The sequence below is a fragment of the Rousettus aegyptiacus genome, unplaced genomic scaffold (assembly GCF_014176215.1).
Source record: "Rousettus aegyptiacus isolate mRouAeg1 unplaced genomic scaffold, mRouAeg1.p scaffold_m13_p_12, whole genome shotgun sequence".
Lineage (NCBI taxonomy): Eukaryota > Metazoa > Chordata > Mammalia > Chiroptera > Pteropodidae > Rousettus > Rousettus aegyptiacus.
Genome location: NW_023416287.1, coordinates 8,805,647 through 8,818,754, shown reverse-complemented (window position 1 = coordinate 8,818,754; position 13,108 = coordinate 8,805,647). Strand labels below are relative to the sequence as shown.

The 13,108-nt window shown below is 52.4% G+C and overlaps 1 protein-coding gene and 1 pseudogene across 2 annotated transcripts in view; one reads left to right on the top strand and one right to left on the bottom strand.

Annotated features, from left to right (window-relative positions):
• PREX1 (phosphatidylinositol-3,4,5-trisphosphate dependent Rac exchange factor 1) overlaps nucleotides 1–13,108 on the bottom strand; it is a 172,707-nt gene that overhangs the window by 44,378 nt on the left and 115,221 nt on the right. For both annotated transcript variants that reach the window (XM_016143709.2, XM_016143708.2), the window contains exons 10-14: nucleotides 12,805–12,952; nucleotides 5,661–5,761; nucleotides 5,264–5,367; nucleotides 4,974–5,023; nucleotides 2,415–2,490 (exon numbers count right to left, since the gene is read on the bottom strand). In XM_016143709.2, coding sequence (XP_015999195.2) covers nucleotides 2,415–2,490; nucleotides 4,974–5,023; nucleotides 5,264–5,367; nucleotides 5,661–5,761; nucleotides 12,805–12,952 — 479 coding nt within the window. The remainder of the gene's footprint in view (nucleotides 1–2,414; nucleotides 2,491–4,973; nucleotides 5,024–5,263; nucleotides 5,368–5,660; nucleotides 5,762–12,804; nucleotides 12,953–13,108) is intronic.
• Nucleotides 3,828–3,946, top strand: LOC118610478 (annotated as a pseudogene).

The following is a 13,108-nucleotide window of genomic DNA, read 5'->3' as shown; positions in this document are numbered from 1 at the left end:
TTTCAAATACCACCCAAAAGGTGACAAGAAACAGAATGTCTGCAGTGGCGACGTCACCTGAGCACCAGGCACACAAAGAGTGCCCCTCCTCCACCCACCTGCTAGGAAGTCCAATGGGCACCCACAGGCAGAGCCTCCCGGCACCCAAGGCACCAGCATTTCCTGCCCCATCATCCCGTCGTGGCAAGTGATACTACCAGCCACCCGTCATACCCACACCCCGGGACCCGTCCTTGATTCCCACCCCACAGCAATGCACCCTGTGCCTTCCATCCCCAAACAGTCTCGGACCCACCGACTTCTCGCCATCTCAGTGACCCGCCCCACCCCAGCCCGCGCCTGGGGTTCATCACTTAAGGCGATATGCACCTCAGGCCACAGAAAGGTCCGAAGCCGTGAGAAAGGCCACACGCGTCACAGAGCCCTGAACCCAGGCATGTCTGGGCTTTGACCAAAGAACCTAAACCACGAAAGAAAACACCACATGTCACCCCTCACGGTCACCCCTCACTTGTCAGGACTGTGCAGATGGCGCCCTCCCCATCCCCTGGCTGTTGGTTTCCCGGTCTTACTGTTCCTGCACCCCCCAGAATCCCTCCGCAATTTCCTCTGCCTTCCTTACTGCCTGGAATTTTGAGCCACCCTGAATCCATTGTGAAGGAGAGAAGGAATTATAATAATAGTCACATTTACCCAGCTATTACTCCGTGCTAAGTACCCTTCTAATCACTTTAAGTGATTAACTCATTGAATCCTCAAAATCTAAAGGGGAAGGTAATTGTTTTTAGCTTTTTACAGGTGTGGAAACTGAGGCACAGAGAGGTTAAGTAGCTTGTCCAAGATCACTTAGCTAAGAAGTGGCAGAGCTAAGATTTGAACAGAGGTCTGTCTGCCTGGCTGTCAGTAAAGCTCTAGGCTGGTTTCACGGGATCCTAGGGAGAGGGCAGTGTTGCATCGTGGTTAGATGCTCTGTGCTCCCCAGATGTGCAAATCTGAATTCGAACCCAGGGCCGTTTCAAGACATCTTCAGGCCTTAAGGTCCCAGATCATATCAAACAGAATAAAAAGTACCCACATCCTACATTAAATATGTTTTGGCTTGAAATTTTTTTTTCAAGGATTTTTCTGAACTTGTTTTCGAAGTTATTTGACACCAAGAAACAATTACTTTACAGATTTGCTATGATCTCTAGACAATCATCAGGAATTTATGTGACATGAGAAAATCCAACCAGCAAATTGTTTTCAAATGGGAGGAGGTTTTTATGAACACTAAATTTAACAATGAATGAGGCTGACATGAAGCTGTCAATGTTTAAACACTTATCCACTTTGATTTTGCAGTTGCTTCCTGATCTTTGGGGCCAATTCGTGCTTTTCACAGCCTACACGTGAACATTCTCGCAGGCTCCCTGAAAAGTCTGTGGAACTGAGGTTCAAGTGGGTAAGACAGGCCCTTCTGAGTCCCGGCTTTGCTGCTGTGAGGCTGTGTCCCCTGGACCAGGCACTCGGCCTCTGTGGGCCCCGGTTCCCCCATCTGTAAATGGGCTGGACGACTCACTGAGATAAGGCACAAAGCCCTGCCAGCGCCTGGCCCAGAGCAAGCACCCCACGAACGGGAGCCATAAAGGACAAGAGGCAGGCAGAGAGGAGTGTCCCCTGCACCCTGATGGAAAAAAAACACCTTTGGGAAGTTGCAGCAAAATTAACGAATAGATTTTCCAGCCTCCGCCCAGCCTCTGCCCACTGGGAACTATGTGAAAGGAACAACTTGGCGAGCTCCACACGGAGGCTCCAGAGTGGCGCCAGGAGGAGGGCAACTTGCCCCCGTCTGCCGAGGACTGTCCCAGTTTTAAAACGGAAAGCCTCGAGGTGGCAGCAACCCAAGTGTCTGCTGACTGGTGAATTAACAGATAAAACGTAGTCTATCAGTACAATGAAATATTATTCAGTCTTAAAGAAGAAGGAAATTCTGGCACATGCTACGACACGGATGAACCCTGAGGGCACTACGCTAAGTGAAATCGGCCAGGCGCAGAGACACAAATGCTGTTATGATTCCACTGAGATGCGCCTCGTGCCGCCCAATGCGCGGAGGTAAAGTAGAAGGGTGGCTGCCGGGAGCTGGGGGAGGGAGGAATGCGGAGTCGGTGTTTAACAGGTTCAGAGCTGCCGTTCTGCAAGATGAAAAGAGCTCTGGAGACGGATGGTGGCGATGGCCGCACGACAATGTGAATGTATTTAATGCCTCTGAAGCCTACAGTCGAAAAGAGCTAAGATGGCAAGTGCTATGTGTAGTTTACTACAAGTGAAAAATAATAAAAAATTAACAAAGAGAAAAATCTCAAAGGCCCACATCTCAGTCAGCCCTCGGCCCCGGACGGAGCAAGACGAGAGTCTGGGGGGGTTCGCACCTGAGCCAGCAGCCAGTCCACCAGCTTGCTCGCAGGCAGCACCGACTTGTAGGTCTTCAGGTGGTAATCGCGGTCTCTGCGGAGAGGAGGGAGTGCAGGTGAGCGGGGAGGGGACAGTGGAGGCGGGACCAATTTCCCTGCTTGCAGAGCTCAGGATCCGAGGGTTTCCGGGCTCTCCGGGACTGAGGTTGGGGGGCACAGGGACAACACACAGCACTGAGCCGGGAGTCCTGACCCAGATTCCACACCTCACTCACCGTGTGACCTGGGTTACTTCTGTCCCAACCCAAGACACTCCTCTCCCCTAAAGCATCAGGGGGCAAGAGTGGATGGCTCTAAGGCTCCTCTCTCCCGCCTAGAGATTCTCCAGCAGGGGCGACTTTGCCCTGCTGGGAAGACTTAGCTATGTCTGGAGACTGGCATCTAGCAGATAGAGACCAGGGATGCTACTAAACATTCAAAAATGCCCAGAACAGCCCTCAGAGAATTATCCAGCCCAAAATGTCAACAGCACCATGGCTACGGAAAACCAATTTACCCTAACTAGTGAAGAAAATTCTCAATTCATTCTTTCCTTTTTCATTTATTTTGTTAACATCCATGGGTTCAAAGGGAAGAAACTATTTCAACATGGAAATGCCTCTCCGAGGGCTGGTGTGGGGGATGAGGACGGAGCAAAGGGCAGGGGCTCGTGATGTTCCTGGTTCTTTCTGAGGTAAGTGCTCTGCCCTCGTGGCCTCTAAACTGCTGAGTCCTGGTACTAAGGCTTATGCTGGCCTTGCGGCCAATCTGCAATACTTCTCAGCCTTTGAAGCCGACGAAAATGAGCTTATGTGGCCAGCCCGTGTCGAAGCTGATGAGGTCCAGCTAGGGAGTTTTTCTAGGGCTTTTTGGAGTTGAGGAGCCCAGCAGGCTGGGGACTTGGGGGGCCCCTTTGGGGCTTGCACAAGAGCAGCAGCCGGGGAGACTGAGGAGGCGGAGGCAGGGTAGAGGGGACAGTGCTTCCCAGGGCCTGACCTCCACCGAGGCCAGCAAATGCCGGGAAAGGCCCTCCCTCTCAGCAGCTGAGAGGTGATAAGAGGACAGGGGACAGAGGACAGTATGCAGATGGGCAAGAATCGAGTCATTCTCTCTGTCCCTTCACCCACGACTATAAGCTTCAAGGGTAGAGAGCAACCCATCACTGGCATTTATACAGCACTCACTCCGAGCAGGCGCCATTCGAATTTAATCCTCATGACAACCCAAGAGGTGTGAGCTTATGCTCGTTCCACAGGTGCAGAAACGGGCAAACGAGGTTCATGACTGTTCAGCATTCACGCAACAAACATTCACGAAGTGCTACTTTGCCCTAGGCCTGTGCTCTCCAATACGTGGCCACTTTTCAATTGATTAATATTAAATCAGACTTAAGTCTACGGCCATGCTACCCTGAACAAGCCTGATCCTGTCTGATCTCAAAAGCTAAGCAGGAGAGGGCCTGGTTAGCACTTGGATGGGAGACCACCTAGGAAGACCAGGTGCTATAGGCGTAAAAAATAAAAAATAAGGGATTGTAAGCAGACAAGGTCCTTGCAATCTGTGAGGTCAACCAAGGGTTGCCTTGCCTTAAAAAAAATAAAAAATAAAAAATAAATCAGACTTAAAATCACATTCCTCAGTCTCAAGGGTTTGAGAGCCACACACGACCACTGGCTAATATGCAAACACAGAGCAGAAAGTTCCACTGGGAGCAGTGCTCTAGATGCATTCAAGGCCCTGGGGACAGAGCAGCGAGCAAATCCCATACCCTTGGTGAGCTTACAATTCAGTGGGGAAGAAAGACAAGTGTACGTGTCCATTACTGACAAGTTTCAAGAAGAAAAACCCAAGTGAACTAAGGAAGATAGTTAGTGCACAGCGGATGATGACATTTTAGAACAGGGGTCCCCGACACCTGGGCTGTGGCCCAGTACCGCCAGTCCGTGGCCTGTTAGGAACCGGGCTGCGCAGCAGGAGGTTGAGTGGCGGGTGAGCGAGCGAAGCATCATCTGCATCCGCAGCCGCTCCCCAGCGCCAGCATCACCACCTCAGCTCCACCTCAGATCATCAGGCATTAGATTATTGTAGGAGCCCCGGTCCATGGTGCCAAAAAGGTTGGGAACCGCTGCTTTAGAAAAGTGGTCAGAGAAGGCCCCTCCGATTTGGAGACACTTGATGGTAAGGGAAGAGCGTTCCAGGTGGAGAGAACAGCAAGCGCAAAGGCCTGCTGCACAGAGGGAGAAGCTGAGGCGCGAGGAGGTGAAGTAGCTGCCCCAGGTCACACAGCCGGTCAGCAGCAGGCTGAGCTCAAACTCAGCCTGTCGGGCTCCAGCACTGACACCTTTCACCACCACGCTGCGGTGTTTCCCCAAAACTACGTCACTTAGCCCTAACAACAGACCTACAGAATAGGTCCAATTATGAGCCCAATCGGATGGAGAAGAAACTGTGGCTCAGAGAAGTTAAGTTACCAGCAGCTCAAGGCCACACAGCCGAAAGAGGCAGAGGTGAAACTGAGGCCTAGAGAGAGTAACTTACTTGATCACAGGGGTGTAGAGGCTGTGAAGACGGCAGTAAAGCCTCACGCCCTGAAAGAAAAAACGGGAGTCTGGAATCGGGCCACATCCTTCGTGGGCCTCCCAGTCCAGGCTGCGGGGAGAGCTGGATCCCAGGACGGGACAGGTGGAGGGAGAGAGGAGGAGGGAGCCAGTGAGCAGGGAGGAGGGAGCCGGTGAGGGCGGTGGAGGAGGAGAACAGGCCACTGGGGCACAGGCCTGCTCTGCACTGACCAAGGGGGGAGGGTCGTGGGGTCAGGATGGGACCCCTACCTTGGACATGATGTCCTCCAGCTCACTGCGGGCCTTGTAGGTGCCATCGTCGTAGCGGAAGCGGTACATCACCTGCTCGTTCTTGAACTGGTGCTTGTCAGAGACTGGAGGGACGGGACCCAGGGGGACGGTGACGCCAGGACGCCCCCTCGGCCCCTCCTGACCCACGCCCACCACCTCGCCCTCCGCTCAGTGGCCAGGCGCAGTTTCACGGCACCCCCTGCCCACGCCACGTGAGGGGCCCTGCTGAGACCTGCGGCTTGGGGCTGAGGCATCTGCGGGTCTCGTGAGAGGCCTACAAATGGCCCTGATCCAGCCTGTGCGGGGACCCAACTGGCCCAGCATCTGCTTGGAGCTAGGTCACCCCTCTGCCCACCTGGGCCCAGCCCCCACTCACCATGGTGGATAATACCATTCTCCAACAAGGCTTGGCCCAAGTTGACGCCTTCTTCAGTCTTGCTGATTTCACCAATTTCCAAGAGCCACGCAACAAACTCACTGCCGGGAAAGTATGATGCGGCTGAGAGGACCTCCCCAGTCCTGGGACCCCAGAGACCAGCACTAAGCTGGCCTGGCCCCATCCACTCCCAAGAATGGCAGCTAAAACCTCCCACAGGGGAGCAAAGCTTAGGGGTCCACGGCCCTGGGGGTTCTGCTGAGGCCTCATGCTTCTCCTCACGACCAACAGCATAGAAGTGGGTGTGACCAGGCCCTAGGCCTACCACAAGCTGCAGGGATGGATGGATGGATGGATGGATGGATGGATGGATGGACAGACGAACGGACGGACGGATGGATGAGAGGATGAACAGAAGGACGCATGAGTTGGTAGGTAAATGAATGAAAAGTGAATGGATAAATGGATAAATGGATGACTTGCCAGACAAATGGCATGTGGCTGGAAAGACTGGTGAGCAGGTCGCTGACGGGGAACATGAGTGGATGGGTTCATAAGTGGAGAGATAACTGGGTAGAGGAGAGGGAGAGTGAATGACGGATGGCTAGACGGATGGATGAACAGAAAGAAGGAAGAAACGAACAAGCAGGACGAAATAAGGGCCCAGAAAGATAACTGTGGAGAGTCAGGAGAGTTGATCATATCATGTCAGTCTTCTACTTAAAATCCTCCATGGGCTTCTCCATTATTCTCAGAAAAAAAAAAAAAAAAAAAAAAAAAAAAACCCAAACTCTGCCCACATGAGGACAAGGCCCTGCAGAAACTGCCCCATCCTCACTGATCGTGTCTCCTGTGTCCTTCATTTATTTTGCTTTAGCCATACCCACTGTCCTTCCCTCTTAAAAAATGCCATGCTCCTGCCTGCCTCAGGGCCTTTGCACTTGCTGGTCCCGCCCCTTCCTTTTCATCCTTTAGGTCTCAGCTCAAATGTCACCTCCTCAAAGAAGCCTTCCCTGACCACCTCGTCAAAAGAAATCCCATTTCCCTATAGAATCTATCTCTTGGTTTTACTTCCTTTTTAATACTTTTAACTGTATGAAGTTGCACTGTCTGCAGATTTATTTATATGTTTATCAGCCATCTTCCCCTGCCAGAATGTAATCGTCATGCTGACAGAGATTTTTGTCTGTCTTATTCATGGCTCTACTCGAAGAGTCTCTATGGTAGTGGTCCCCAACCTTTTTGGCACCAGGGACCAGTGCTTCCATGATAATCTAATGCCTGATGATTGGAGGCGGAGCTGAGGCGGTGATGCTAGCGCTGGGGAGCGTCTGCAAATACAGATGAAGCTTCACTCGCTTGCCTGCCACTCATCCCTCCTGCTGTGCAGGTACCAGTCCAAGGGGGTCAGCGACCCCTGGTTTAGAACACAGGAAGGCTCGATAATCATTTACTGAACAAATGAAGGAATGAACCATCGAACAAGAAGGAATGTTCTGCGGTCAGGGGGAAGGCCTCAGAGAGAAAGCAGAGTGCTCACAGGCCAGAGGGAAGCAGGCAGATCCAACGTGACTACCCGGTGGGACAGAGACGCAACTAGACCCCGGGTCCTGGCTCTCGGCGGCATGCCGGCCCAGTGCAGAGGTCGGTGCACTTGAAGTCAGCAGGAAAAGGGAGAGTCGGGTAACGGGAGTGCTTCCGCCACGGGATCTGTGTTCAATGAAAGCAAATGGCAGCTGGCCAGAGCACGGAGCTCTCCTGCTTATCGAAACCAGCTGTCCTGCCTCCAATTACAGGGCCCTAGTGGGCCAGGGCTATTTTTAGCTCTCCAGTGTGTGCTGAGCAAAGACCTGCCTTGTGTGTAGGTAGTGGTGTGTGCTGAGGCATTCAGAGAAAGCCCCGTGCAGGCCCAGGGGCGCGGAGGAGAAACTGATCTGTTCTGTGGAGCAGGACCCCCAGGTGGGGAGGACGTTGTTCTGGGTCCTGCCCACCCCCGGTTCCATTCTCCAAGTCCCAAAAATCAGAGACAGGGAGAAAACTGCTAGCAGCTGAGAATGGCGAACAGATGTTGAATTTCCACTCGTGGAAGCTGGAGACCCGGCATCCGGCTGCCCACCCAAAGTCCCATTGGGGGCCGCCCCTGGCACTGACCCGCAGGCCTGCGGCCAGGGTGGGGGCACAGGAAGTGTCCCCACAGCAACTGCTAGGCCAGAAGACAGCCCAGAGGACAGCGACTGCAGCCCGTGCTTCTGCCCTGAGCTGAGTCCTGCCCCTTCCAGAGGACCCAGGAAGGTTCAGAGCTTGCTGGGCAAATTTGAGCAAGCTGCTGTCCCTCTCTGGGTCTCAAAAGGATCCATCTGGCAACTGGTTCGCTCAGGGGCCTTCTGGAGTTAACAGACAAACTTTCAAATCATGTTAAATCTTATGCTGGAATCCAGCATGCAAAACCAGATAAAATTCATCTCTGAAGATGGCAGCCACCCCTCCGTGTGGCCAACTGTGACTGCATGGGGAGACGAAGTCATCTTACGGCTTTTCGGGAGAAGCCCGAAATCCTACCTTTCCTGTGAAATCTCCCAACTGTTAAACGTTGACATGGAATCCAAAATTTTCTAAAAGCACCATGTGGCCCATGGAAAACCCATCTGTGAACTGCGCTGGGTCCGTGGGGCCCCACCTGCCACCACCGGGAAGCAGGGAAAGGCGTTCTAGGCAGGGGCTCGGTGCACACAAAGGCCCCAAGGGAAGTCAGGTCAGGAAACCAGAGATCCAGCTGCCGCGGGCTGCAAAGCGCAGCAAGATCCAGTCTCCTGAAAGGATGTAAGTCTGAGCAGAGACTTGCGGACAGAGAGAGAAGGCCAGCCCTAGTTCGCTGGCAAGTTCGAGATTCAGGGAATGGGAGACTCGTTGGGAGTTAGCATGTGTCCAGCTTTCATCCCTCCTTCCTTCTAGAATGGCCCCAGAATCATTCACTCCGTAAATATGTATTGAGCCGACCATGTGTCAAGCCCAGTGCTGGCCACAGGGGCCACACAGCATGTCTTCGCAGTCTTCCTGGGAAAGTGCCCTAGCTGAGGCCCAACGCACCGCTCACCACCCAGTGCAAGGATCTCCTTTTTCTTGCTTGCATCCTCTATGGCCTTGAGCTCCATAAGGATTGGAACTGTGGGCTTTATATTCATCCCTGTACTGCACCTCCACTGCCTAAAGATGCTTCCCAAAGATGTCTGTGGCAATGGCCAACAAATCACTACCGACCAGCTACTACATGCCAATACCCTGCCCCTACGCACACAGGCAGACGAGATAGCTAGGCCTCTTCCACCTCGGACCTCCCTTTCTGGCAGACATCCATGAATGACATCTAACCTCTGTCAAGGATGAAACCAAAGGCCTTCCCCTTCCAGGAAGCCTTCCCTGACTACCCCCTGAAAGACACGCCATCGTCCCGTGTCCCCTGAGCTCTGACAGTGCCTTCATTCATGGCCTGCGTGATCATTCGCGCTCATCTCACTCTTCTGCTCAGATCCTTTCGATGGCTTCCCAGAGCACCTGAAATAAAATCGGAACCCCTCACACCTCACCTGTCTTACCTGGTCCCTGCCAACTCTTGTGGCGTGTCGCCTGCCCCTTGGCCACTCGCTCCTTCCAGCTCCACTGGCCTCCTTGTTATTCCTCAATCGCCCCTCAAGGTTCATTCCATCCTAGAGCATTTTACTGCTGTCGCCTCCACCAGCACGGCTGTTCCCCCAGATCTGGTTCTCTCTCGTTATCCGGATTAAAATGTCACCTCCCCTGACAGGCTCTGCCTGACCACCCTGGCTCAGCTAGCACCTGCTTCCTCCTTAGATCAACCTACTTAGTTCCTTACGGCATTCACCGACTCTCTCGAATCCCCTTCTCTATTTATCTTTGTTTGTAATTGTCTACTTGTCCCGCACCAGACAGCTAAGTCCATCCGGGCAGGGCTCTCCTCCGTCCTGCTCCCTGCTGGCACATGGGAAGGTAAGTCAACACTGAATGAATGGGATGCAAGAGTGAACGAATCAATTTTGTCTTCCCAACTAAACTGAGGAACCTGTGGACAAATGCCACTTTCCTCCCATGATGGCTCCCCGATAATATATAGATTTTATTCCTTTTTTTTTTTTTTTATCCCCACGTGGCATCTTCAAGTTTTGTTTCTGAGTAGGACAGGAACGGGCCACTCCTTAACCCCCAAACACATTTCCATCTCTCTTGCCAGTACCGAACATGGCACATGCGTTCTCTCACTGTATCTTCCAACAATCCTACGAGGAGTACTTTACTATCTCTTGTTAACTGATCACTTACTAGGCTCAGAGAGGTTAAGGAACTTGCCCAAAGTCACACAGCTAGAAAACGGGAGATCTAAGACTTGAGTCCAAGTCTGACTCAAAGCCCAACCCTTGAACTTTATGAAGATAAATCAGACACTTTTTGTATTCATGGAGTTTCTTGTCCAGTAGTGGAAACGGGTATGGAAAAAGTAACTATCAAGGAAAAATGAACTGTGCTGAATAATGACAAAAATAAATAACTCCAGCAGAGTGCTACGGGAGAGGGTCCTGGGTTCAAATCCCAGTCCCCCTGTTGTGGCCGTAAGACCTTGTGCAGGACCTTGTCCCGCTCTGTGCCTCAGTTTCCTCACCTTTAAAATGGGGATGATGGCAGTAACCTGCATCTCAGTGTCATATGAGGGTTAAAAGGCACGGCCACAGGCCAGTGCCTGGAGCAGAGGAGAGACTCGATTATTACATCTCTGTGGCTGCCAGTTCCTTCAACCCAAGGGGACCAGGGCTGCTCCCAGAGAAGGCTCTAGAGCTAAGCCCCGGTGGGGAAGGAGGAGATCATGAGCCTGGGGCGGGGTGCAGGGAGAAGTTTTATAGAAGAGTCTCCCGCAGGCCCCGGGGATTACACAACAAGCTTTAGTCCTGGCCCTGTTTCAAATGGGCAGTAAAAGAAATCTCCCTAATCCTTCCTGAGACAGAACACTCTGCTGAAACTCTGATCACAGACAGGCAATCCCTTCCGGCCGGACTGTGCTCACCGAGGGGTTTGGCAGGACGTAGGAAGGTCCTCCGAGCTGGAGGTGGCCGGAAGAAGGCGTCTCCTGAGAGAAAAGCATCCTTTCTGCCCACGGATTAGGGATTAACTGATGGAGACCAGCCAGGCTGTCCGGTCCCCACTTCCCCCAGCCTGCTGGTCTGGAGATCTGTGCGCATCTCACCCAGGGAGCTTGGAGCTGGGGTCACTGGCCTCTGAGGACAACAGGACGGCCCGAGTCCAGGGCATCCTGGTCCCCCTTCAGGGGCACGATCACCCTCCATAGCCCCTGCCTCCTGCCCTGCCAACCATAAGTCTTGGGCCATCACCGGTCAGTCTGCCCAGCTCCACACTCGGTCTCCAAGGGCCTGTCCAACATCGATACTTGAATGTCCACCAGGCATTTCAAAGTTAACACGTCCAAACTGAAGATCCTGCTCCCTCAATGTCTCCACATCTGCCTCCTACCTCTCTGCCCGCAGCCTCTCACTCAAACACCGTCAAACCCCAGGGCCCAGACCTGCTTCATCTCTTTGTACACACCCCCTTGCAGATTTCATTCAGTCTCCTGGCCTTTTAAACACCTCCTTCCCCTGCACTAAGTCGAGGTTTTATAGCCAACTAACAAGTCAGCATCTCCAAGCAGGTGTCTAACAGTCTCAGTGGAATCACCCGAACAGAGCCTCTGAGCTCTACTCCTGTCCCCCAAAACCTGCTCCTCCCTCCATCTCCTTCCCCTTCTCAGCAAGAAGCAACTCCTACCTTTCTGGGACACAAAAATCCTTAACTCTCTTTTTTCTCACCCCATCAGCAAATGCCATCACCTTCAAAATGACCCACATGCGACCACCTCTCCCCATCTCCAGTGCGAGTGCCCTCATCCAAGTCACCCCTCACCTGCTCTATGGCACTATAATAATACAGTGGCTTTTACCCAAGGCCCCTTCAAAAGCTTTGGGAAGTAAGTGAGGTATAAGTTAATAAATTCTAAATAAAGTCCTTGCCTCACAGGCAAACTTCTCCCCCAAGTTGGACCAAAAGCTTCGTGAGGTCAGGAGCCCTCGGCATTCTTCTGCCCTCTCTGGAGCATCAATCGCCACGGCTAGCACACAGTAGGGCCTGAAGACAGTCTGACAATTTCATGGGAACCGCATTTCTTCTGCCTCTCCCAATCCCCGGCCACCCACCTCCCCCAGGTGAATGAGATTTAAACCTGGATTTAAGATCCGACCACATCACATGTTCTTGGACCCCTTTTTGTCCTGGAGAGACTGGGTATAAAATGTTTTATTATCAGGAAATATTGTATTGCCCAAACAGAGAAACTGGAGGCTCTAAGTACCAAAAAGCTTACGGAACCCTCCCCCTCTTCCTCATATGTAACTCAGGAAGGGGGTGGGGGTGGGCTCACCAGATACCAATCCCGCCAACATCTTGATCTCAGACTTCTAGCCTCCAGCCCTGTGAGTTTCTGTTGTTTAAGCCACCCCGTCTAGAGTCCTTTGTCATGGCTGCCCTAGCAGACAAGGGCCTGTGTTTGCTCCACGTTAAATACTTCTTTGCTTAAAGTATCTGCAGTGGCTTCTCTTATCTTGAGTGTCAGAGCAGCATTTTTCCATCCATGATGGCAACACATTAGGAGTTTGTGAAATCAATTTCATGGGTCTTGCTCGGGATTTTTTTTTTTTTTTTGACATGAATAAAGAAATTACTTGAATAGAATAGAAAGGATAGGATAGTAACAGAATAGAAAAACACAAACAGAGGGCATCGAGCTTAGCAAGTTTTGTGCATCTTCAGCTTCATTCATATATTACATAGATGTGTGTACCAAGTCATAACATAAAACTTATGTTCTGCAGTGAGTTAGGGTCCAAATTTTTGAAAGACAAACTATCTTGCATGACCTCCGAGGGCTGTTCCACAAGGATTCAGGGTGCTTTAGTGGCTCTGCCCAGGAGGGCTCCTGCAGGAAGGGGCAGGGCTGGGAAGAGCCAGGTGGGTGCAGTTGGTCTACCCACCGCCACCCTCCAGCTGAGACCCAGGAAGCCAGGGGAGGCAGGGTGGGGCCACTCACTTGCCAAGGAAGCACTTGGGGACGGTGCTGAGCTTTCTCCGGCGGTCCTTGATCAAGTTCACCTTCTTGTTCATCATCATGTGGTAAAGCTTCTCCCCCTTCTCTGCAATCATGACGTAGGCATCCCGCTCCATGCCCAGCTTCAGGCCTACAGAGGGGGACATGGTCAGCACCAGGGACAGCGCCAGCACTGGGAATCACAGGGGTGGGCCTGCAACTACCCAAAGCTGTCCCCACCCTGCCCCCCACTACTGCCGCAGCCAGCGGTCATCTATAGAGCACTCACTGCATGTCAGTCACTGTC